Source organism: Mesoplodon mirus (assembly GCF_964341445.2).
Source record: "Mesoplodon mirus genome assembly, chromosome: 9".
In the NCBI taxonomy this organism is placed as follows: Eukaryota; Metazoa; Chordata; class Mammalia; order Artiodactyla; family Ziphiidae; genus Mesoplodon; species Mesoplodon mirus.
Genome location: NC_138985.1, coordinates 91,192,170 through 91,218,867, shown reverse-complemented (window position 1 = coordinate 91,218,867; position 26,698 = coordinate 91,192,170). Strand labels below are relative to the sequence as shown.

The 26,698-nt window shown below is 42.0% G+C and overlaps 1 protein-coding gene across 2 annotated transcripts in view; it reads right to left on the bottom strand.

Moving 5' to 3' along the window:
* The window catches only part of SND1 (staphylococcal nuclease and tudor domain containing 1), a 424,510-nt gene that overhangs the window by 349,796 nt on the left and 48,016 nt on the right, over positions 1-26,698 (bottom strand). For both annotated transcript variants that reach the window (XM_082632934.1, XM_082632935.1), the window contains exons 5-10: positions 20,353-20,513; positions 19,461-19,552; positions 18,680-18,838; positions 17,091-17,197; positions 14,485-14,575; positions 1,895-2,008 (exon numbers count right to left, since the gene is read on the bottom strand). In XM_082632934.1, the coding sequence (XP_082489060.1) occupies positions 1,895-2,008; positions 14,485-14,575; positions 17,091-17,197; positions 18,680-18,838; positions 19,461-19,552; positions 20,353-20,513 (724 nt within the window). The remainder of the gene's footprint in view (positions 1-1,894; positions 2,009-14,484; positions 14,576-17,090; positions 17,198-18,679; positions 18,839-19,460; positions 19,553-20,352; positions 20,514-26,698) is intronic.

Genomic DNA, 26,698 nt, shown 5'->3' with positions numbered 1-26,698 from the left:
TGGTAAAGAACAAGAAATTCTATAAACATGATCCTGCCTAAACTGGGAAATGTATTCCAACAACTTTCTGTCATCCGCTAGGCTAAGGGAAATCCATCCATTACCCCCTGAGGAGTTCCAAAGGATCCGAGAAAAACGAAAAATTCTCAGTGGTAGTTTAGTTCTTACTCCAGAAAACTTGCTATCATCAGACCTAAGCTATAACTCCCCCACGCCCCTAAAGACTGCTTAAAATTCAGCTACTCAGTCTCCTTTAACATAATGCTTTGGCTGCTGATGCAGGCACAAAAATTAACGTTCAAGGGCTTCCCTGGTGGCGCAGTGGTTGAGAGTCCGCCTGCCGATGCAGGGAATACGGGTTCATGCCCCGGTCCAGGAGGATCCCACGTGCCGCAGAGCGGCTGGGCCCGTGAGCCATGGCCGCTGAGCCTGCGTGTCCGGAGCCTGTGCTCCGCAACGGGAGAGGCCACAACAGTGAGAGGCCCACATACCGCAAAACAAAACAAAAAACAAAACAAAACAAAACAAAAAATTAACGTTCAAGAATTCCAAAGCTGTGGTTGCTGTGGGAACCTTACTTCCAACTGCACGGCACAGATGCAGAACTGGGGACTACTCCCGGCGCTGACAGAACCGGACGTGTGTATGTACTCTGTGCAATGAGGCAGAGCTACAGTTACTGAGAGAACCTTATTCTGGCATTTCTAGGCTGTCGTGCATTTACATTCTCAACTTTACCACAATCCTGTCTGCTGCATTAAATTGCCTCCTCTGTGGGAAAAAAAAAAGGCTGGGGGGGTTGGGGGTGGAGATGAACTGATTGGCCAGACATTCAAAGAACCCATCCTGTATGGGTTTCTTACGCATGATCTGACTCAAAAGACAATCACAATATTTTCACTTGACTCTTATGGGCTGTCTCTAAACTCTCACACAAATGAAAACAGGGCCTGAATTTCAACTCGTGAATGCACCAAGACGTGCAAAACATCAGAAGAGCAAATTTCAAGTCTCTAGAACTACAAAAGGGATACATTAAAAAGCCACACAGCACTAACTTCAACCACACTATTCAATTTGCCTGTGGCACCAGCTCTCACTAAGGACCCAGTTCTATAACCAATCGACACAGTTATACACTTTAGTTATCAGAAGGCAAAAACAGGGGCTAAAAAGATGTCTGTAAAAACAAGAAAGCCAGACAAACAAAGAAGTTCAACCACAATCCCTTTCCCCAACCTCTTATAACATAACAATGGAAAGAAAATGACCACAGAATTTAAAATAAAACTGCCTGCAGTTTTCAGCCTAAACACAATTTCTCAAAGTTGACATACCAAAATCATACACATTGGCTAGGCAAGCACCCTTGCTGCCAAAATATCCAACAAACAGCAAGACACAGTACAGCTAATAATTCTAGTTACCACTTGGAAAAGATGAGTAGGTGGCCCCAGATAATATATATACCAAGATTCATTTCTTCCTAGAGCAAAAACATACAGATCAAATCAAAATGACCAGCAAAACAAGCCTTACTATCATGCATGTGAGACATAGATCTTTTCCTCCCCTTATCCTCAGATAATAAGATCTCGTTAATAAACAAGACTCATTTACCACCTAACATATACCAACCCTAACTCCTCTCAAGCCCATTAGGGAGGAGTGCCAACAGGGCCCATCGAAAATGAAGGGAGAGTAGTGAGTGTGGTTCAGGAGAAATTGAGACCTGCCCAATAGCAGCTAGGCTGCAGATGCTAGGAAATAATACTTTAGCGATTTACACTACTTGTCCATTAGCATTCTCCCACACATGGACCACATCTAACTAATTCTCCATCTCCTCCCCTTTGGTTCTGGAAAAGAGGCTTTGCTGCTTTTCTCATCTCACCTGTGTATTCTCCCCCTCCAGCCTCGGTGGTCGGATGCTGGACAAGTGGATGGTCTTGTAGTCCCCAGAGTTCAGCTTCACAACAATGGCATCGGCATTCAGTACCTGCATCACCTGTGGGAGAGAAGGCAAAAATGCTTAAATGTTGCCTCGATAGCCCAAATCTCATAGCACACATGCTAAGGAGCAAGGCACACCCAATTACAGGAAGAAGGATGAGATCAAGAGCCATCTGGGGTAGATCCAATATCTTTCTTTATGGTACAACAATGTTGAAGAAAACTATGCTATAATTATCAGCCCCCAAAGAGATGGTGATTTCTCATCGAGGCAGGATCTGTATCATTCATAAAGACGGTCAAGCTTTTTTTAAATCTTTTGCCCTGACCAAGATTTGTGGTTAACTACAAAGCTTACAAACTGGAAATCCAGTCTCTACGTGCTATTGAAGATTTTCCTTGAAACAGGTTCTAAGCTACAATCAAAATGCCTATCACAACATGATTCTAGGAAAAGAGGCAAGGGCTGGATTAGAAGAAGGTAGCAGCACTAGATGAGAAAGAACCAAAATAGGACACCCCAATGCAGAGCAGAAAAATCAAAGGCAAGTGAAGGGCAAAAAGAATTGTCATCTCAGTGTGCGAAAGGAGATGCTCAGCTGTTAATCTCACCGGCAGAAACATTAAATTGCTAATATATTACTTCAACTACTCTGAAAGCCTCCTTTTCAGAGCACTACTATGGGCATCTCTGTTTTGGAACCCGAAGTCAGTAACACTGGACCCCACTCTCAGCCAATGATTAACTCCCAATCTGGGGTAGTTTACAAGGATATCTATTCAAGGGCAAAAGCACAAATATTCCTCTGTGGAGGTTATTAGAACACTCCACCAATGTGTAGAGAATAAAATTCCATTGAAACCAGACTAGGACCACATCAGGGTTGTAACTAGACTTCATAATTCAGCCAGCTGTCTACAATTCACCCAATTATATTCAGAACCTGTTGTTACAAAGGCTGTTTGGAATTTTTGCAAGTAACACTTTGCTATGAGGTAGCTATTGACTACAAAACACAGTCACCGTCTGCAGAACCAAAACTAACTCTCCTAGGCTTCAATCAGACCCCATCAGGAGCAAACAGGTAGCTGAACAAACTAAGGATCAGCTGCATCATGAGTGTAGACTTGCAAAATTCCCTTCCTCTTTTATATGTGAAACAAAAGGAGCCGGCCTCTCCTTTGCTGTGGTGGGTATCACACTGGTAAGTATCCTAAAAGAGCCTTCACTAACTATTCCCTGGAAGGCTCACAACCTTTTACAACAGAATACACCCATTTATTTGCAGACTCCTGCTTAAGTGGCTAGTCTCTACCTTTTCCAGAGAACCAGCCAACCACACACAAAAAAAGAGTAAAGAGTAATTTAAGGGACAATCTGAAGAAGGAGCAAAAAGCAAAACCAAGTGAGAAATTATACATGAAAGGAAATAGCAGGAGGAAAGCACCATCAAACAGAATGAGTGAAAAAAGAAAGATGACAGCTGGAATCAAGCTATAAATCCATGGATGGCTGACTACCGCTCGTGGATGGGAAGACATCCTGGGGTTTTAACACAGTAAGTAATGGAAGCAGTGTAGAGAGAAACAGGCCAGGGCCAAAAGAGTAGTAAAGAGTCTGAGAAAGAGCTGTGTAGATTAGGAGAGGGGGTAATTATTTTTAATTTTCAACTATGTCTAAGATTAACTTGCAAACCTAAATTTAGGAAAAAAAAAACCACACTCAAATAACCACAGCCATTCTGCTATAACCTTTTTCATAGATCTGAGAGTCACATAAAGGCTAACGCTAAAACTCAGACAGCCAGAATCCAAAACCCACCTGACCAGAAAAGCTCAGTGAAGTCCAAAGGTAATCAAAAGCATCATGTGTAGTCACAAGAGGACCGAGTCAAGGTCAGGAATGATCACCTAGGTATGAGTGGTGCCAAAGTATATAGGACCCTCCAAATCAAAGAGCCCCTTATACAAGGCCCAATCATTTTAAGTGTAGAACTTAAAAACAGCCAAGAAGGTATAACCGAGAACACAGACTCAGTAACTGCAAAAAAAAGAGTACATCTTGTTCCCATTATCACCTAGACATATTAATGCCAAGTAAAAATGCCCATCATAATGGAATCTCCCTCTCACTCCCTAAAGACAGCAGCAGTGGCTTGGCCAACTGACCAAAAGAAAAAGACCTCAGCTAATGATTTCCCTATGCTTCAAAATCCCACATTTGTATGACATGGATTACAGCACATGGGGGTAGGGGAAGGGGCCACGAGGTATCCATGATACGTGCTATACTGCTATCCCACCTTCAAACCAAAAATTCCACAAAGCCATACCCAGCAAAACAGCTCGTACAGCAGGTCAATACTGCTCCTCCCTCAAAAGTACAGGACCACTGCCCAACAGGTACAGTAATCATCAGGCATCTCAAGTGCACGCACATCACGGTATTTCCTAAATCTCAATGACGGAGCAAGCTACATATTCCTCTCACTACAAAACTAACTCCTATTAAATTGTCAATTGCCAAAAACATAGGGAAGCTTCCTGTAATCAAGACATGAGAGGGCTTCCCTGGTGGCGCAGTGGTTGAAAGTCCGCCTGCCGATGCAGGGGACACGGGTTCGTGCCCCGGTCCAGGAAGATCCCACATGCCGCAGAGCGGCTGGGCCCGTGAGCCGTGGCCGCTGAGCCTGCGCGTCCGGAGCCTGTGCTCCGCAACAGGAGAGGCCACAACAGTGAGAAGCCCGCGTACCGCAAAAAAAAAAAAAAGACATGAGAAATATCTAGACATTCTCTACTCCCTAGTCATGCTCAGAGAGAATACAACCAGGGGAAGTATCATAGTGCTCACATCTTCACCCCGATTACAGAATGTGAAGATCTAAGCATACCCCGGTGACAAGTTACTCGTATTCGTCACCCCTTATGATGCGTTAGCAGCCACGGCAGCAGCAAACAGCTTCTTGGAGCTGTAAATTTCAGGCCTCAGCAGCAGACTCTGCTCGGCATCTCCCTGATTGGCAACCTCCTCTTCAGGAACTGTACACTCTGACGCTGCCAGCTAAACGAGGTCTGCCCTTCTGAAGGGGTGCGAGTGTGCGTGTGTGTGTGTGTGTGTGTGTGTGTGTATGTAAGTGTGGTTTATGGTGTTTTATTCCTCTGTAAATTGTGTCATGACTGTCCGGAGAACAAGCAGCTCCTGGGCAGAGATATGGAAGAAACAATAAAATAGTAGTTACAGTCACACACTGTGCAGTAAGTAAAATGCAGAGCGGATTACTGTCCAAAGCCTGCTTGTCAGCACCATCACAGACCACATTTATAACAGTAATATTTCTGATGGTGCTTTTCATCAGGACATTCTGAAGCATGCCCACATCATCGCTTGCTTTCTGCACAAGCTACTGATCCCTAGTCAAAACACACACACACACACACACACACACACACACACCACCACCCCCCCTACCCTACCACACGCTCCAAGAGCAGAATCAACACAGAAAAAAAGCTCACTGGCTGGACTTGAGATACATGCCCTAAATCCAATTCCCTCCCCATTTCTTAGACCCCAACTGTAAAAGGAAAAATGAGTGGCTTGATGACACGCGCAGACTAAGGGCTGCCACAAGTCAGGAGAATGGCAGCATGCTGTCAGGGGCAAGGGACGTCCATCCCTCACCCTGGCCTCCTGCCACACTCCCCATCTGTGGAGCCCATCCACAGTGCTGCACTCTGGATGCAAAGGGCTGCTGCTGCTCAGCTTGTAAAAACCCTGCGGCATCCATGCAACAAACAGAAAGAGCCGACAACAGCCTCCTGAGCTAGTGACCCTCAGAAGAGTCCCCAGACACAACCAGCAGTCCTCCCAAAGCTGCCTAAGTTATCAGTACCAGATAGGAAGAAAAGGAACATCAGCCCAAACAGGGCTCCTTCAGGCACCACCAGTGAGCGTCCTCAATGGGGCCACTGGAAATGGGACACCAAACACCCTTTCTACTCCCTAACCTCAGAACATTCAGCTGCCTCTCCTGCTCCCCGAGGCTGTCTGCCAGGTCTGTTCTCCCCAGGCTAATCCTGGAAACACTAGTGAAACAACACCAAAGTGGGGGAAATATGGAGCACCCCACCCAGTTACAGCAATGGCGGGGGCTCACTGCACAGATCCCTTCCCCAGCCCCCAGAACAGCACAGCTGCCACCCTTTGTCCTCACACAGTACAAAGCGCCACTTTCTGATGCAAATACCCCTAGGCACCTAAGCGCAAGCCAACAAACTGGACACCGTAAGAGGTACTTAAAAGGAAGCCAAGCATCAGACAAATTCCCACAGAGGAGCAGCCGACAAAATACCCGACCCATACTCCTCATAACTGTCAAGGTCATCAAAAGCAAAGAAAATCTGAGAAACGATCAAATCTAAGAGGAGCTTAACGAGATATGACAACTAAATTTAGCGTGCTATTGAGGATGAGATTCTGCAACAAAAAACAGACATTAGAGGGAAAGTAACTTTAGTTGATAATAATGTATCAATGCTGATATACTACTTACAATCGATGTACCATAATCATGTCAGACAATAATAAGGGAAGCTGGGGGGGAGTGGTGAAAGGGGTTAATGTGGGAACTCCGTAGTATCTGTTAATTTTTCTGTAAATCTAAAACTCTTCTAAAAATAGTCTCAATTTAAAAAGCTAGGTAAATGTTTACAAGTCTTTCCTAATTCAATCATTTTCTTATCAGCAAATTAGTTTGCTAACTTAGGCTACAAACCAAGTCTTGACCTCTTTTTGGTATAGGAGGGGCCAACTTCCTAGCCAGACCATCCCCAGAACTTCCTTTTCATCTGAAAGCCATATGACAAAAGGTCAAGGAAGTAGCTAGTATTTTTTTGTTCTCTCCACGTTACCAAATAGGAATATAAAAGTCTAGCCAAAAATACTAAATATCCTTCCTTAAAAACCATCTCAGAGGGCTTCCCTGGTGGCGCAGTGGCTGAGAGTCTGCCTGCCGATGCAGGGGACACGGGTTCGTGCCCCGGTCCGGGAGGATCCCACATGCCGCGGAGCAGCTGGGCCTGTGAGCCATGGCCGCTGAGCCTGCGCGTCCGGAGCCTGTGCTCCGCAACGGGAGAGGCCACAAGAGTGAGAGGCCCACGTACCGCAAAAAAAAAACCATCTCAGAGAGACATGATAATGAACTCCATTCAAAGCTATGACATTTTTGCACAGCAAAAAATCATCAGGGCCAAACCAAATAAGTACTAGAATCCACTGCATCCATGGATAGCTTATAACCTGACCTCCAAAACTGGACATGGCCAACAATATCACAAAGTTAACTACTTAGGGATATCTCCCAGATGAAGCCCTAAAGGGTAATAAGCTCCTTGAGAACGGGAACCACTTCTCATTCTTTTGCATCTTCTCAAAGCACCTAGTTTGGGGCTCTGTTGGTTAAGCAACCAATTGGTACAGAGAACCAAGCTAGCGGCCTCTATCTTACCAGGCCGGGCAGTGAGAAGACTCCACCCCCTCTCCCCACCCCCAAGTGTTATTCAGGTCTGTGAAATCTGCAAGGCCCAAGCATCCAGCAGCAGGGACAGGGAAGCCAAGCCATGTGCTCAAGGGACCATATGGCTACCAACAGCACAGATCAGCTAAAACGCCACAGGGAAGGCAGGCAGGAAACTGGCAAGCCACGACAGGCACAAAAGTCTCAAGTAGGCTCAGCTAATCACTGTGAAGTGAACATTCCTCTCTGCTAACCTGGAGAGACAAGGATAGCCCTCCCTAGCATTTCCTTCCTTAAGAAGAGAAGTTGCTTAAGCAGAGAATGGAAACCAGTCTTTCAGTGCCACATGTATCCAGAGAATACTTTGTTGAGTTTCAAATTTCTCAGAAGTGAGACTCTCAGCCAACATACCAACCTACAGCTTTGCATCAGTTCCAGAAGTCACCCAGAGGGTCCCAGAGGCACCTGGTTAAAGAGTTCACAGGTCACCTTTAGTAGGCTTTGCAAGCTATTTAGCTGTTCCCTGTACAATTAATTCCTGGGAGACAGTGGTCCTCTCTTCAGCAGTCACTCTATTTGTTCAGGCCTTAGGGTCGCACCAGGCTCAGAGCAGAATCCTTCAGCAAGAACTTGCAGGACTGTCAGACTATGTTAGGGAAGGCCCAAGGCACGTGCTTAGGACCTTTTTAGGTTTCCTTGAAAGAGTAGTTTGTCATTAACAAATGTTTTAAATTAGGCAAAATGACTACAAAACTGCAGCTGGGTTCTAGCTTATGAAAAGAAATACAGATCATTTTCCCTTTTACATTTAATGCTGATATCCCATGTTCTACAACAGGGTTTGGTAAACTGTGGCCAAGGGCCCACCACTTACTCTTGTAAATAAAGTTTTAGTGGAACACAGTCCATCATTTACATATTACCCACAGCTGTTTTCTTGCTACAGTGGCAGAATTGAGTAGTTGCAAAGAGACTATATGACCCAGAAAGCCTAAAATATTTACTATATAGTCCCTTAAGAAAACGCTGGTCAGGCTCTGCTCTACAACATATTAGAAAATGAACACACATGGGATATACACTAGTTACCATTCCTGGGGAGCTATTTGGCAAATATCCTCCAAAATACTCCTAAGGAAATAACTTCCATTTACACAGAGATTTATTCCATTTTCTAAAAAATGGAAAAGTGATAAACTACATAATAACTTACTGGGGACTAGTTAAATAAATTATGATGCAGCCTTATAATGGAACACTGTGAGCAGTAAAGCAAGTTCAAATATTTATTTTGTTACTCTCCCTAAATACCTCTACACAAAAATAAAGGGTTTGGGGGGCTGTTTTTTATTTTGTTTTGTTTTGTTGTTTGCCAAAAGCCCAAAAGGACAAAGATAACGGGAGAGAAGAATATAGCAACAAAACTTGGAAGCTGGAAGGCAGAGGGATGAGTGGTAACTGACTCCACAGACTCACAAAAGCTAAATCCTGAGCTAGTGGTGAGAAAAGAAAATAGCCTTTCTGATTTATACTGCAGACTTCCCCTACCCAAGAATAAGAAACTATCAAATCAGGAATCTCAAGGGGGGATGAAAATAAGGCCCCAAACTAGGACTGGTTTAAAATCTATGTAAGAAGCACCTGGATTTCAAGATGTATACCCTAAATCCCATACATAAGAGCTCATTGCTCCTAAGCCAGGGTTGAATACCTAATTCTTTGAGAGAGACAACCAAGGATCACCACATATCTGAGGAAAGCCTCTAATATGGAAAATAAGAGATCAAAATAACCAAAGAGAATTAAAAACAACTTAGACAACAAAGACTATGCAGGGAGAGAAAAATCTTCAAAAAATTATTATTAATTCCTCAAAAACCTAACAGATGATATTCATCTCTGAAATAAGTATTACATGTTATTTTTTAAACTGTATAAGAGAAACATTCAGAGAACAAAGAAAGCTCTTAGAAATTAAAACACAGCATCATAAATGAAATATCTAATAGGAGAGATGAGAGACAAATATGAAGATATCTAGAAAGAAAAGACAAAAAGATGGAAAATATTAAGAAAAAATTAGAAGACTAGTCCATGAAGTCAAACATCCAAACAGGAATTCTAGAAAAACAGAGAGCAGATAAACTAGATGGAAATCAACAAAATAGTTGAAATTCCCAGACATAAAGGACTAAAAATTAAACCACAACATGCTCACACATTGATAAACAAAGAGCATCATTGTGAAATTTCAGAATAAAGAAGAATTTGCTAACAGCTTACAGTAATAAAAATATATCATAAGGATGAGAGATCAGACTACTAAAATACGTGGAAAAAAAAACTCCAGTAGATAAATGACAGTGGAGCATTGCCTTCATAATTCTAAAAGAAAATAACTTCCAACATAAAATTCTATACCCACCTAAACTATCATGTGTAATAACAGAGTAGATATGAAAGGTCTCAAAAAATTTACCTACCAAGCACTCTTTTCCCAAGAAGCTACAGAATGTGTGCCACCAAAATAAAGTAGTAAATCATAAAGAAGCCAAAAGATCCAGCAAACATAGTACCAATCCAGGAGTGAGGCAAAGAAAAACTCAGGATAATGGTAAAGAAATCGAAAGATGACAGCTTTATAAAAGAAAAAAAAAGAACTAATCCAGACTGGTACAGGTTACAAGGCTCCTGGAAAGTAGTATTGAAAAAGATAAAGGATAACAAACTGAATCAATGTCTTGTGAAGAGATTTAGACAGCCAGAATGTGGGGGTTGAATTAATAAGTATGAGAAAGATATATACAGAAATTTTAAAATAATTATTACCTCCAAGGAAAACAAAAAATCATGCAGGAAATGAAAAGTATTCATAACATGCTATATGGCTCAGAAGTGATTAGCATTTACAAAGTAAACATTGAATATTAATTGAGCCAGAATTATGATATAGTCCTATTAGAAGGCATAGAGAAAAGTACATGAACACCCATGTGTGAAAAAACTAAATCTTCATCTTCCATGTGTGAAGGAAAAGGGGTTATGCCTGAAAAATCAAGAGCAAGCAATGTAACATTTTATTCCAAGACATGGATTAGCAAAGAGTTGAAAATGGCTGCCTCTAGGGAGAGGGAAACAGACAGTACATTTCTTAAGCAGAGAATAGAGTTCTTTAAAAATGTTTACATAAATGGCTGCCTCAAGGGAGAGGGAAACAGACAGTACATATCTTTTTTCCTTTTCCCTTTTTTTTTTTTTTTTTAAAGTGACTCAGCCCTTGCAGTGTTGTTTTGGGAGGTCACCACTCTTTTTTATTTTATTTTATTTTATTTATTTTTGGCTGTATTGGGTCTTCATTGCTGCACACAGGCTTTCTCCAGTTGCTGCGAGCAGGGGCTGCTCTTCGTTGCAGTGCGCGGGCTCTAGGAGGGCAGACTTTCAGTAGTTGTGGCACGTGTGTTCAGTAGTTGTGGCTCGCGTGCTCTAGAGCACAGGCTCGGTAGTTGTGGCGCATGGGCTTAGTTGCTCCGCGACATGTGGGATCTTCCCGGGCCAGGGCTAAAACCCATGTCCCCTGCATTGGCAGGTGGATTCTTAACCACTGCACAACCAGGGAAGCCCCCAGACAGTACCTTTCTTAAGAAGACCCTAGAGTTCTTTAAAAATGTTTACATGTTAAAAATACAAACTTAAAAATTATATACAAAGGAATACAAGTCAGGACTATTCAAAAGTGGCTGCCAGTCTGCAATGAGATAAGGCGCTTGTAGCAGAACATAAATCAACTACATCACTGAGAACATTGCTGACATTTTTTCTGTAGCAAGATTTTCTTGATGAAAGCAGCAATGCCTTGGTTTACATTCTGGCTCAAGCTCCTTATATCAGGGTACTCTGAGTAGGACTGGTATAGATCAAGGGTCAGCAGACTTTTTCGGTAAAGGGCCAGATAGCAAATATTTTACACTTTGCAGGCCATATGGTCTCTGTCACAACCATTCACCTCTGCCACCATATCACAAAAACAGGTCTAGACAATATGTAAACGAACAGACGTGGCTATGTGCCAACTTACTCGTGACACTGAAATTTGAATTTCATATTATTTCAATGTGCCACAGAAAATTTTTTTCTACGTAAAATCCATTCTTAGCTCACAGGCCACACAAAAACAAGTGACGGGCCAAATCCGGCCCGTGGGCCATAGTTTGCCAACCTCCGAGATTGACAGTATGATCAACTTTGTTTTAAAAAAAAAAACCTGTGTCATAGTAATTTCATCTAGTATGAGTGTTTTTCCTTCTTTTTTACGTTTTTTCCTGTTTTAAAAACAAAAATAATGCTGAAGAATTTCCAAAATTCAGTAAGTTTCAAAAACAATTTATCTACCTATAAACACCTTTTTCTCTCTACTCTCTGAACAGGTCTATATCCAAATGACCTAAATTTATATTTAGGATACTACAGGATCCTTAATCAGTTGGCTTTTAGAGGCAATCTCCTCTACTCTGGCATTGTAACAAATAAAATTTCATTGTAATTAAAAACAAAAGCAAAAAAATGCCTCACCCTGTTTTAAAACAAAACAAAAAAGACAAAACATAGATTCTGGAATCCTTGATTTTTAAAAATGGAAGAAATGTCCGATAAATGTCCTAAAGCTCTCCTTTTTCTAGTTATCAATAAAATCATATTCAAGATAAATGCAAAGCCACTGACTCAATTGTCTAATCCTTTAGCTGAAGAATTTTTCTTCAGCTATGCCTTAGGTTCCCCACCAGCCAAGGCCCAAAAACCCTTCAAAATCTTCTAGGTTTCTCTACAAACTCAATTTCAACTGAGGAGGGGCTGCTAGGGACAGTACAGGATAATGAGACCCTCCCAAGGGTCATCTACATCACTAATATCACAGATGCCCAAAGCGATGATGGTGAAAAATGGAAGGCTTGCCTCCTTGGTGAGTGAATTATCATCCTTTCATTGTGCAGTATAGTCTTTAGAACAGATTATAGGAAACATAAACACACCAAGTAAGTTTCAGTTAGGCAGAGCAGCCATGTCCAAGTTCCCAAGCTAGTATGGTCCTCACACAAAGAAGCAGGGGTCCATTCTGGTCTTCATCAAGATGTGGAAGATGCATAGGGAGTATCCAACCAGGGGCTCCTCCCACTAATGTCCACTAAAAGTCACGATTATACTTAATCTTACAGCTGCTTAGAGACCATCTACCAGAAGAGGGAAGGGGCCACTTGAACATTCTGTGAACTACTTTGGGCATCATAAAAAAGAAAGTGAAGAAATTCAGCCAATTCCTCGGAGACTTGTTAAAATTTTACCATTCTAAGAAAAAGCATTCCAGGATTTTTCAGACTGACAGTGCCACCTAGTGGCTTTGCATCTTAAACTCACTATTAGACACTTTTAGGACAGCCACTTCTCAAGCTCAAGGATATGGATATTTAACCACTTTAAGTCCATAAAGACAAAGCTTCCATTATGTCCTGCCAAAAGTAACAAAAAGTTAAAAACATTAGCAATTTTTGGAAAGTGAGGTCTACTACAGGTTCTAACACTCAAGGTACCAAACCCCACAATGAAGGAAAAAACACTTTTACAGCACTCCTGCTGGACCCAAACAATCTATCCAGTAGCTCTAGGTCACATCAGAGAAATCCATCCCAGGACACATCAGTGGAGAGCGCTCAATAAAACACATCACTAATTATTAGAGAAATGCAAATCAAAACTACAGTGAGGTGTCACCTCACACCAGTCAGAATGGGCATCATCAGAAAATCTACAAATAACAGATGCTGGACAGGGTGTGGAGAAAAGGGAACCTTCTTGCACTTTGGTGAGAATGTAAATTGATACAGCCACTGTGGACAACAGTATGGAGGTTCCTTAAAAAACTAAAAATAGAATTACCATATGACCCAGCAATCCCACTACTGGGCATATACCCTGAGAAAACCATAATTCAAAAAGACACATGCACCCCAGTGTTCACTGCAGCACTATTTACAATAGCCAGGTCATGGAAGCAACCTAAATGCCCATCGACAGACGAATGGATAAAGAAGATCTGGTACATATATACAATGGAATATTACTCAGCCATAAAAAGGAAGGAAATTGGATCATTTGTAGAGACGTGGATGGATCTAGAGACTGTCATACAGAGTGAAGTAAGTCAGAAAGAGAAAAACAAATATCGTATATTAACGCATATATGTGGAACCTAGAAAAATGGTACAGATGACCCGGTTTTCAGGGCAGAAATAGAGTCACAGATGCAGAGAACAAATGTATGGACACCAAGGCAGGAAAGCCATGGGGCGGGGTGTGTGTGTGTGATGAACTGGGCAATTGGGATTGACAACGTATACACTAATGTGTATAAAATGGATGACTAATAAGAACCTGCTGTATAAAAAATAAATAAAATAAAATTCAAAAAAAACCACAAAACACGTAACATTAGAAAAAATTCAAATCCACAAGAGTCCCAAAACAGAAAGGAGAGAAACTTGAAGTCATATATACTTGGGCATAAGAAATCTAAGAGAGGGAGTTCCCTGGCAGTCCAGTGGTAGGACTCGGTGCTTTCATTGCCATTGGCCCAGGTTCAATCCCTGGTGGGAACTAAGATCCTGCAAGCCATGCAGCATGGCCAGAAAAAGAAAAGAAAAATCTAAGAGAATGTCATTTGCTAAATGGACAGAACCTCCAGAATATAAGAGAGATTTCAAGGGGTCAATGTCTACAACTTTAACCCATGGACTTCTAATGAAGTTATGCAAATTCAAGGCAAGAAATTTAAGTTCTTATAGTTTCTAAGTCCGCTACAATAAATACACACGTGCATGCAATCATGCACACACATCCATGCAAGCCATGCAGTGGTTTGCCTAAAATAGAAATGCTTCAGCTCTTGACTGATTATTCAGAGCTCCGTATTATCACTAGCCTGACATCGTCCACAATGCATCTCCAGATGCTGAGAATGACTCACCTTGGCAACAAACTGCTTGTCCTTTTGGTCCAAATTAGCAGTGGGAGCCACATAGTCTCTCCATATTCTCAGCCTGCGCTCCTTGGCAAACCTGGCAACAAAGCAAGGATGCAAATCACTCAGATGGACTAGGTCAGCAATGGAATCCACCATCACCACAGGAGCAATCAGCACAGAATCCTACCCTATCTCATAGACAAGGCACCCAGCAGAAACGGCCAATCAAACCTGAACAAAGCACGACAGCCACAAGAAAAACTGTACAGCGGGCTTCCCTGGTGGTGCAGTGGTTGAGGGTCCGCCTGCCGATGCAGGGGACATGGGTTCGTGCCCCGGACCGTGAAGATCCCACATTCGGCGGAGTGGCTGGGCCCGTGAGCCATGGCCGCTGAGCCTGTGCGTCCGGAGCCTGTGCTCCGCAACGGGAGAGGCCACAATAGTGAGAGGCCCGCATACCGCAAAAGAAACAAAAACAAACAAACAAAAAAACTGTACAGCAACTGGAACTATCCAAGATGCATATATACCATAAACCCATGGCTGACAGGCTGAGGTCTGGGTGTACAGTTTTCTGAGTCTGGACAGTACAAGTCCACCTCAATAATTAGCTCTTTTGGCTTATCAAGTACCTCCTGAGTGATTACTAAACGCCAGGCGCTGGAATGACGAACACAGAGCAACTACTCTCTTAAATGGGAGGGAGAGCACACACATCCAACAAATATATTTTTTAAAAAGCATAGGCCTGCTCAATTTCCATTTGAATTATAAAAAGGTTGTCAGCAACCCAAATCCCACATGGAAAACAAGAACAAAATTGTCACTCTAGTGCAACTAATGATTACGAAAAATGGACAAAAATCCAATAGAATTTCACTGCCAAAAGGTGAAAAATCATGCTGGCAGAAATTTGTTTTAGAGTAATAAGCCCAGGAGACATTTTTTGAGTCAGACTAAGAGAGGGAAAGGGAATATGTGCAAAGATTTTTTTTTAATTATATATATATATATATATACACACACATATATTATATATATATATATATATCAGTAAAAAACTGTCAAAGTATTTATTTAGAAATAAATGGATGGAGGGGAAAGGGACTATTAAACTATTATTTCTGAAAACAGTATTGCAACCTTTAAAAGCAGCATGTAGTTGTGAAGCACGTGAAATACTTCAATACAGATTTACCAACAATGCAAGCAAGTCTATAACACAGCATGCAAAACAATAGGCAAGTAATCGTATCATTGAAATACGATTTGCATTCCTTGCTCTAAACCTGCTTTTCAGTGATGAGCACTCTTAAAAATCTCTTAGAGATGTTATAAAACATGTAGAAACTACTGTCACTGTAACTCACTTTCTTCAGAGAGAGGCAGGAACTTAAAGAATGCAAAAAGGACTACCAACCAAAATAATAATTTAGAATAACAGACTTACAGGATTTTCTGAACAACAATAAAAAAAATTGAGCATCATGAAATAATCAGAGGTATCTGGAATGCTGTGCTTGATAAGGGTATTGTATCTTTTGAATTTAATTGTGGAACATAAAAATACTAGGAAATTTGTACAATCACTGTGTTTTTTCAATCAGTCTACCTTTGTCAGGCATGCTGTATCAAATGGCCCAGATAAAAAATTCCAAGTATTTCTGCTTACAGGTACAGAAAGCTGTAAAAGAGCTAACAAAGGGGAAATACAGCCATTTAATTCACGTTCTTGCACATCTCTCAGCTGTGCACCTCAAAGGCAAAAATGGGAAGTTATCAAGACCATTTTAGTCTTATGACTCTGAAATAAGCCTCTGAAATAAGCCACACAGGCTTGAGTGGAATGTTGTCACTAGTGGTCCTGGCCTTCTACCTAAATGTATCCTGAGAGACAGTTGCTGGCACTCTGAGAACATCATCTCTATTCATCTCCCTGCTTCATTTTCTTCCATCTGCCCCATCAGGAGCATCAAGTTCACCTATATACCTGGAAACACTTTGAAACAGCCACTGATCTTGGCAATATCCAACTATCATTTGCCTGGAAATCAGTTATTGCTACATCTGCTTTAACCATGAGGCACCTAGCCAAAAACACCTCACAGTTGCATTAGCATTTATAACTACAACATACTGTTAGATAAATTAGGGCATTAGGCCTCGCAACAACATTGGATAGCTCTGTTTGGGGACCCACAGGCTCTATCTTTCCATCATATGCCTGGCTCCAGCCTGTATGTCCGGAAGCAGCTGATAAGCTATTTCACTGTCCTCAAATAAGTCTCAAGCTTATTTCATTTCAAATCCCTAAAACCTGGAATTTAAGTAAGGGGCTTGGAAAAACAGTGTACTGAAAACAGTAAAAAAAGCAAGTCAGGTGAAGAATAATGTCTGAGTGAAAAATCTAGGCCCTTAGTATACAGCACTGAATTACACTGAACCTGGAGACTTATAAGTAAGCCACTCCTCTCTGAGACCCTGGCCTCTTTTGGAATTTCCCTAATCCTTTACACTGACATGGATGGGTGAGAGAAGATCCCTAGATTTCTTCCCCTGAAGATCCCTACCAAGATCCTTGGCTGGAAGGCTTCCCCAACAGACCTTACCTCTCAGCCGCCCTCAGCTTTTCTGCACCCCGTGTGTAAACTGCAATCGACCAATCCACACAGCGGGCAAAACCTTCCTTCAGGAGGAGCTCTGTGATGTTGCCATTCTGAAAAACGAGGCACGTGAGAAAGCAGGCATAGATTAGATTCTATTGCAAGAGAATCCATTTCTCTAGACTTCTGACGTGATTAACATTGCCACAATCTACTTTGCAGTTTAAAAAAAAAAAAAGAAGAGGGCTCCCCTGGTGGCGCAGTGGTTGAGAATCCACCTGCCGATGCAAGGGACGCGGGTTCATGCCCCGGTTGGGAGGATCCCACATGCCGTGGAGCGGCTGGGCCCGTGAGCCATGGCCGCTGAGCCTGCGCATCCAGAGCCTGTGCTCCGCAACGGGAGAGGCCACAACAGTGAGAGGCCCATGTACCGCAAAAAAAAAAAAAAAGAAAGAAAGAAGAGCCATTTCTCTCATTAAGAAATCAGCCATAAGAGGGGAGATGCTACTCTGCGACTCCTTTCAACAGCCTTGGCTTCACATCCCACAACACCCAGCACAGTAACTCTCACTTAACAGGGGTAGGATAAATGTTAGTGGCATTGAATGGAATTGACATTTCAATAGCTCTTCTGTGGGCAGAGGATGTTAATCTTCAGTAGAGATTATACCTATTATTTCCTTCCCTGAGATCAGCACTTACTCCCCTTTTCATAAGGGGAAAGCTGAAGAACAGGCTGAGTAAGGGATAACTTAAGTTACATTTTGCCCAGTGAACTGCAATTCACATTCTACTGTGACACAGAGCCATCTGGCAGGGCTCTGGCAGACAGCTAGCACTCCAGAAAAAACAGACATGACCTTGGCACATTCCAAACCAAGCCTCCCAGCCTTCCACAACTGCCATCATGGAAGAATTCTTTAGCCAAAGAGTAACAATAGTTTATTCTGTATTGGATAGAGGTTACAATAATGAAAACCTACTTAAACTTGGGCGTTAAAAAACAAAGTCATTTCCCATCCAAGAACACCCCACCTACCAAAGTATACAACAGAGTAAAACTCCCAATAGTCAGAACTACAAGAACTTAAAGAACCTAGTTCCTACACAAAAGCAGAGTTAGGCAGTAACTGGATAAGGCCTGGAACAGTTTTTCCATAGAATGGTTTCCTCTTCAGAGTTCTACCAAAACCTCACACAGCTAACTTCTAGACCTGCATACAAACCTCACCAATCCCATCTACAAGCTTCATCACCACTTCTCACTGATGTGGCAACCTCCCACCTTTCTTATTGGTAAGCTTTAGGACCAGCCCTTGGGAAAATAAGTGCTAGAGTCCTTCCTCCCCTTATAAACCCAGGAACAACTGAGATGAGTTTTCTAAAAGTACAAAGTTGCAGATTTGTCCAATTCTATCAGGTAACTGATAACTCCCTAGAAAAGGCCTCAAAATCAGATGATAATCCTGCCAAGATATTTCAGTGGCTCATAAATACAGAGAGGAAGAAGAAAAGCAAACTACAGCTCTTCAAACCCCAAGTGGAACCCCACACACACACACCCCACATGGCCCAGTCTGCATAGGCACACTCACTGGATGAAGGATGGTACCCAGAATGTTCTGGTTGTGGCAGCTCTCCAGAATGATCTGGACATCTCTCTGAAGCAGTCGAGACTCAGTGAAAAATTTGGCTTCTGCGGCAAAAGGTTCTGGTGTTTCACTGCCATCTGCTTCCCGTCGAAAAGTTGGGCACTAAAGCAAAAGTAAGGCGAGTGGGTGATGCAGCCTAGTGTGAGTGCTGGGCTCGCTCATGCCACAGGGAACCATCCAAAAAGCACAAACCCCACACAGCTGAGTTTGGAAAGGTCTCAAATCAGGTCTTTCAACCCTTTTTAAAGCATACTGATAAAATGCAACTAGAAATATCATCATCCCACACTTCTTGGTAAAGCAAACAAAACTCATGTTACCATGGGGAAAATTATCTTAAATATATCAATACTTGAAAATGACCCCTTGTCAAGAAGAGATTCACCACTGCCTCGCTTTAAATCCCTGATTATTTCTTTAATCAAAATGAGTATTTTATATTGACAAGCCACACTCAACGAACTTCAGAGCCTCCCATCCCCTCCTCTCTAGGTTTCAACAATCTCAGCACAGCCCACTCCAAACAGACCCTGAGTACTTAAAAAGTAAAGTCTTATTTGATCTAATTAGAACTGTCCAACTGCAAAGTTTAAAGTACTCTAGTCAATGTTAACGGCCCATACAAGAAAGAAACAGTACATACGAAGTCCCCAAGTAGAAGAGTCTGTCACTGAACGCTTCCACAAACCCTATCACCACCCCGTAGCCCAATGTATGATCTGACCTTGATCCCTGACAGCATGACGGTGACCAGGTAGTAGTCGGGCAGGAGCAGGGCCCTGACCACACTGCCGTCCCGCACGTGCTCGATGATAGCTGCATGACAGAACAAACACCTTGAGTCATAGCAAAAGTCGTGCCGAGGATAAACAATGCCCAATCAAACTGCCCGGAATGCAGTTCCTCTCCCCCAAACCCCAAGAAAGCCTCCCTCCGAGAGGTGACGAAGCACCGGCACATCACGAGTGTTCACACAACAGAATCTTGCCCAAACTATTCCTGGGGGATTTGGTTCAGACCAACTTCTACATCTTTTGAACCTTCTGGGACCTCATGGCTTATATCTAAGCAACCTAGCTTATGGATGACAAAGCTTATCTGTGTACTGAGTGCCTGGCAAAAAAATAACAACAATTCAGGATTGGTAATAATTTTATTTTCCTGAGTCTGTCAGTTAATACGATCTCAGAGTAGGACCAAGAACTATACAGAATGTGTGTGTGTGTGTGTGTGTGTGTGTGTGTGTGCGTGCATGCATGCACATGGGCACACACGTATGTGTTTAGCTATATACAGAATACACATTTCTACCTTGAAGTTTTGGGGACAGTATTTAGGTAGCCATCTTTTAGAGAAAACAGGAAGATCCCCCATGTGCAAAATTACCAGCAATTTACTAGCTTGTAGCCACAAAGGACTAACCTCAGCAAAATACATCTGATGCAACCTATATGAACTGGATTCAAGCTCCCTTCTAAAATACGAGGGTGTTGTTTTACCCTTAACAATTTCCCTTGGGTACTAAAGTAGAATTGGTTTTATTAACCTCAAGAAGTTCAAGAGCAAATAGAGAGAAATCACCCTGAGTCATATCCGTCTTTCCCCGACAGCCTCACCATTAACAGGCTTCTGGTGGTGTGAGTCCACAAAGTGCCTTGGGTTCTCAATGGTATACTTGAGGTCCCGGAGAGTATGTGAACCATTCCCCTCACTCCACATTCCTTTCTTAGCTGCTTTTGCTTGCTCCTCACATTCCGAAAGCCGGTTCTGCTCAGGACTGGGACGTGAGAAATAATAAACACATGTGGTTAGTGAATTCACAACAGAAATATCAGGCTCATCTTTGATTCTGGGTTCCTTCAGCAACTTCTCCACTTGAAAAGACCAAAGAGTTTGTTTCACATCTGTGGCTGCAGACTCAGGCCTATAAACAGAAACCCATCATGAGTGCAACTTCTGGATTTCAGACTTACTCCCTCAAACAAAAGATTCAATCATAACAGCATTTGATGAGAGTATCCAAAGAACACATGTCTCGGTACTGCCACCATCAGTGATTACAAGAGAACAAGCTGGTGGCTCAGAAGGGAGCCGCTCCAGGAGGGAGAGCTTCATTTAACCACCCCAGATTCAGGAACTAGAATCCAGGCAGAGCTCGGCAGGACACAGTGCAGGGAAAGTGACTAAGAACCACCCTTACTCCCTGTTGTCCGCAGATCAGGGCTAGGGAATGCAGAACAAATACCATTACAGATAATGTTACCCCAAAACTACCTACACATTCAATAAGGCCAGCTAAGCAAAGCAATCTGAAGACGGAAGCCTCCTTCATTAGACAGGAAACCAAACTACTTACAAGAGCAGCCAGAAAGTCAGTAGACAGACCGGAAAAAAAAAAACAAAACACCCCCCAAAACAACCAAACCCAGAAATGGCTCTGCTCTTCTCTCTCTCATACGTATCTGAGCTGAAGTGAACCTGGAAAGGCTTTCCACGATGTCAGCGCCTCGTTCCATCAACAGCCTTCTGCAGAAACTGAAGCTCCCACCTTGACCAGTAAGGATTTTCAACAGGGACTCCTGACCTACAATTTCTCAAGCCAGAAATCCTCAGTACTGCTCTTTCCCTCCCCCCAACAACAACAAAAAAAAACAATCATCAGCTTCAGAGATCCAAAATTGCTGCCAGAATTCCACAGGGGGGAAAAAAAATGTAGCTTGAGATAGAAGCAAACATCGAAACTGAGAAAAGAAGGCTTTAAGTCAAGACAACTTTGGAGAAAAAGGATTGGGACTCCAGGGGAGATATCTTTGTTGAGATGGTACAATACTGCTTTGGGCTTTTTAAAAATTCTTCATTCTGGTTGCAAATTGGATTCCAAAAAACACTGCAACAGTAATCATGCCAGCAACTGTCCTTAAGATACAACTTTGGCGTGCTTCCAAAATCAGGACCTAAGACAAATGTCGGAATTCAACAAATTCCCACATGCTCACAGCCCAATTATAAGCTCTAGCCAACGACTCTTTAGAGTCATAAAGGACCAAAGAAGTATATGGTGACTGACTTGACCACAAAGTCTATGAAGGCAGGAAGGAGGCAAACCGTACATTTTGGCCTTTGTTCCTCCCCATCATTGGTACAGTTCATGCAAAGATTTATCTAAAGCTTCTTCTACAGCTACAGTCATAATATAACAAGGATTTAATGATTTAAACAGCATCTTTAGGGAGTTCCCTGGTAGTCCAGTGGTTAGGACAATGCACTGCCATGGCCCCAGGTTCAATCCCTGGTCAGGAAACTAAGATCCCACAAGCTGTGTGGTACAGTCAAAAACTAAAAAAATAAAAAATAAAAAATAAGCCAGGATTGGTTCAAGATGGCGGAGTAGAAGGCCATATTCTCACTCTTGTCTTGTGAGAGCACCGAAAGCACAACTAAGTGCTGAACAATCATCGACAGGAAGATGCTGGAACTCACCAAAAAAGATACCCCACATCCAAAGACAAAGGAGAAGCCACAATGAGACAGTAGGAGGGGTGCAATCACAGTAAAATCAAATGCCATAACCACTGGATGGGTGACTCACAAACTGGAGAACACTTATACCACAGAAGTCCACCCACTGGAGTGAAGGTTCTGAGCCCCACGTCAGGCTTCTCAACCTGGGGGTCCAGCAACGGGAGGAGGAATTCCTAGAGAATCAGACTTTGAAGGCTAGTGGGATTTGATTGCAGGCTATCAAGAGGACTGGGGAAAACAGACTCCACTCTTGGAGGGCACACACAAGGTACTGTGTGCATCAGGGCCCCGGGGAAGGAGCAGTGACCCCATAGGAGGCTGAACCAGACCTACCTGCTAGTGTTGGAGGGTCTCCTGCAGAGGCGGAGGGGTGGCTATGTCTCACCGTGAGGACAAGGACACTGGCAGCAGAAGTTCTGGGAAGTACTCCTTGGTGTGAGCCCTTCCAGAGTCCACCATTAGCCCCACCAAAGAGCCCGGGTAAGCTCCAGTGTTGGGTCACCTCAGGCCAAACAACCAACAGGGAGGGAACCCAGCCCCACCCATAAGCAGAGAAGCAGATTAAAGTTTTACTGAGCTCTGTCCACCAGAGCAACAACCAGCTCTACCCACCACCAGTCCCTCCCATCAGGAAACTTGCACAAGCCTCTGAGATAGCCTCATCTACTAGAGGACAGACAGCAGAAGCAAGAACTACAATCCTGCAGCATGTGGAACAAAAACCACATTTACAGAAAAACAGACAAGATGAAAAGGCAGAGGGCTACGTACCACATGAAGGAACAAGATAAAACCCCAGAAAAACAACTAAATGAAGTGGAGATAGGCAACCTTCCAGAAAAAGAATTCAAAATAATGATAGTGAAGATGATCCAGGACCTCGGAAAAAGAATGGAGGCAAAGATCAAGAAGATGCAAGAAATGTTTAACAAAGACCTAGAAGAATTCAAGAACAAACAAAAAGAGATGAACAATACAATAACTGAAATGAAAACTACACTAGAAGGAATCAATAGCAGAATAACTGAGGCAGAAGAACGAATAAGTGACCTGGAAGACAGAATGGTGGAATTCACTGCTGCAGAACAGAATAAAGAAAAAACAATGAAAAGAAATAAAGACAGCCTAAGAGACCTCTGGGACAATATTAAATGCAACAAAATTTGCATTATAGGGGTCGAAGAAGGAGAAGAGAGAGAGAAAGGACCCGAGAAAATACTTGAAGTGATTATAGTCGAAAACTTCCTAACATGGGAAAGGAAACAGCCACACAAGTCCAGGAAGCACAGAGAGTCCCATACAGGATAAACCCAAGGAGAAACATGCCAAGACACATAGTAATCAAATTGGCAAAAATTAAAGACAAAGAAAAATTACTGATAGCAGCAAGGGAAAAACGACAAATAACATACAGGGGAACTCCCATAAGGTTAACAGCTGATTTCTCAGCAGAAACTCTGCAAGCCAGAAGGGAGTGGCAGGACATATTTAAAGGGATGAAAGGGAAGAACCTAAAACCAAGATTACTCTACCCGCAAGGATCTCATTCAGATTCATTGGAGAAATCAAAATCTTTTCAGACAAGCAAAAGCTAAGAGAATTCAGCACCACCAAAACAGCTCTACAACAAATGCCAAAGGAACTTCTCTAAGTGGGAAATACAAGAGAAGAAAAGGACCTACAAAAACAAACTCAGAACAATTAAGAAAATGGTAATAGGAATATACATAGCAATAATTACCTTAAATGTGAATGGATTAAATGCTCCAACCAAAAGGCACAGGCTCGCTGAATGGATACAAAAACAAGACCCATACATATGCTATCTACAAGAGAACGACTTCAGACCTAGGAACACATACAGACTGAAAGTGAGTGGATGGAAAAAGATATTCCATGCAAATGGAAATCAAAAGAAAGCTGGAATAGCAATACTCATATCAGATAAAATAGACTTTAAAATAAAGAATGTTACAAGAGACAAGGAAGGAAACTACACAACGATCAAGGGATCAATCCAAGAAGAAGATATAACAATTATAAATATATATGCACCCAACATAGGAGCACCTCAATACATAAGGAAACTGCTAACAGCCATAAAAGAAGAAATCAACAGTAACGCAATAATAGTGGGGGACTTTAACACCTCACATACACCAATGGACAGATCATCCAAACAGAAAATTAATAAGGAAACACAAGCTTTAAATGACACAGACCAGATAGATTTAATTGATATTTATAGGACATTCCATCCAAAAACAACAGATTACACTTTCTTCTCAAGTGTGCATGGAACATTCTCCAGGATACATCACATCTTGGGTCACAAATCAAGCCTCAGTAAATTTTAGAAAACTGAAATCATATCAAGCATCTTTTCTGACCACAATGCTATGAGATTAGAAATCAATTACAGGGGAAAAAATGTAAAAAACAGAAACACATGGAGGCTAAACAATACGTTACAAAATAACCAAGAGATCACTGAAGAAATCAAAGAGGAAATTAAAAAAATACTTAGAGACAAAAGACAATGAAAAACGACGATCCAAAACCTATGGGATGCAGCAAAAGCAGTTCTAAGAGGGAGGTTTATAGGAATACAAGCCTACCTCATGAAACAAGAAAAATCTCAAATAAACAATCTAACCTTACACCTAAAGGAACTAGAGAAAGAACAAGCAAAAGCCAAAGTTAGCAGAAATAAAGAAATCACAAAGATCAGAGCAGAAATAAATGAAATAGAAACAAAGAAAATAATGGCGAAGATGAATAAATCTAAAAGCTGGTTCTCTGAGAAGATAAACAAAATTGATAAACCATTAGCCAGACTCATCCAGAAAAAGAGGGAGATGACTCAAATAAATAAAATTAGAAATGAAAAAGGAGAAGTTACAACATACACCACATAAATACAAAGCATCCTAAGAGACTACTACAAGCAACTCTATGCCAATAAAATGGACAACCTGGAAGAAGTGGACAAATTCTTAGAAAGTTACAACCTTCCAAGACTGAACCAGGAAGAAATAGAAAATATGAACAGACCAATCACAAGCAATGAAACTGAAACTGTGATTTAAAATCTTCCAACAGGGGCTTCCCTGGTGGCGCAGTGGTTGAGAGTCCGCCTGCCGATGCAGGGGACACAGGTTCGTGCCCCGGTCCAGGAAGATGCCACATGCCGCGGAGTGGCTGGGCCTGTGAGCCATGGCCGCTGAGCCTGCGTGTCCGGAGCCTGTGCTCCGCAATGGGAGAGGCCACAACAGTGAGAGGCCCGCGTACTGCAAAAAAAAAAGAAAAAAAAATCTTCCAACAAACAAAAGTCCAGGACCAGATGGCTTCACAGGTGAATTCTATCAAATATTTAGAGAAGAGCTAACACCCATCCTTCTCAAACTCTTCCAAAAAATTGCAGAGGAAGGAACACTCCCAAACTTATTCTATAAGGCCACCATCACCCTGATACCAAAGCCAGACAAAGATACTAAAAAACAAGAAAATTACAGACCAATATCACTGATGAATATAGATGCAAAAATCCTCAACAAATTACTAGCAAACAGAATCCAACAACACATTAAAAGAATCATACACTATGATCAAGTGGGATATATTCCAGGGATGCAAGGATTCTTCAAAATACGCAAATCAATCAATGTGATACACCATATTAACAAACTGAAGAATAAAAACCATATGATCATCTCAATAGATGCAGAAATAGCTTTTGACAAAATTCAACACCCGTTTATGATAAAAAATCTCCAGAAAGTGGGCATATAGGGAACCTAACTCAACATAATAAAGGCCATATATGACAAACCCACAGCAAACATCATTCCCAATGGTGAAAAACTGAAACCATTTCCACTAAGATCAGGAACAAGACAAGGATGTCCACTCTCACCACTGTTATTCAACATAGTTTTGGAAGTCCTAGTCATGGCAATCAAAGAAGAAAAAGAAATAAAAGGAATACAAATTGGAAAAGAAGAAGTAAAATTGTCACTGTCTGCAGATGACATGATACTATACACAGAGAATCCTAAAGATGCCACCAGAAAACTACTGGAGCTAATCAATGAATTTGGTAAAATTGCAGGATACAAAATTAATGCACAGAAATCTCTTGCATTCCTATACACTAATGATGAAAAATCTGAAAGAGAAATTAAGGAAACATTCCCATTTACCACTGCAACAAAAAGAATAAAATACCTAGGGATTAAATAGGTATTAAACCTACCTAGGGAGACAAAAGACCTGTATGGAGAAAACTGTAAGACACTGATGAAAGAAATTAGAGATGATACAAACAGATGGAAAGACATACCATGTTATTGGACTGCAAGAATCAATACTGTGAAAATGACTACACTACCCAAAGCAATCTACAGATTCAGTGCAATCCCTATCAAATTACCAATGGCA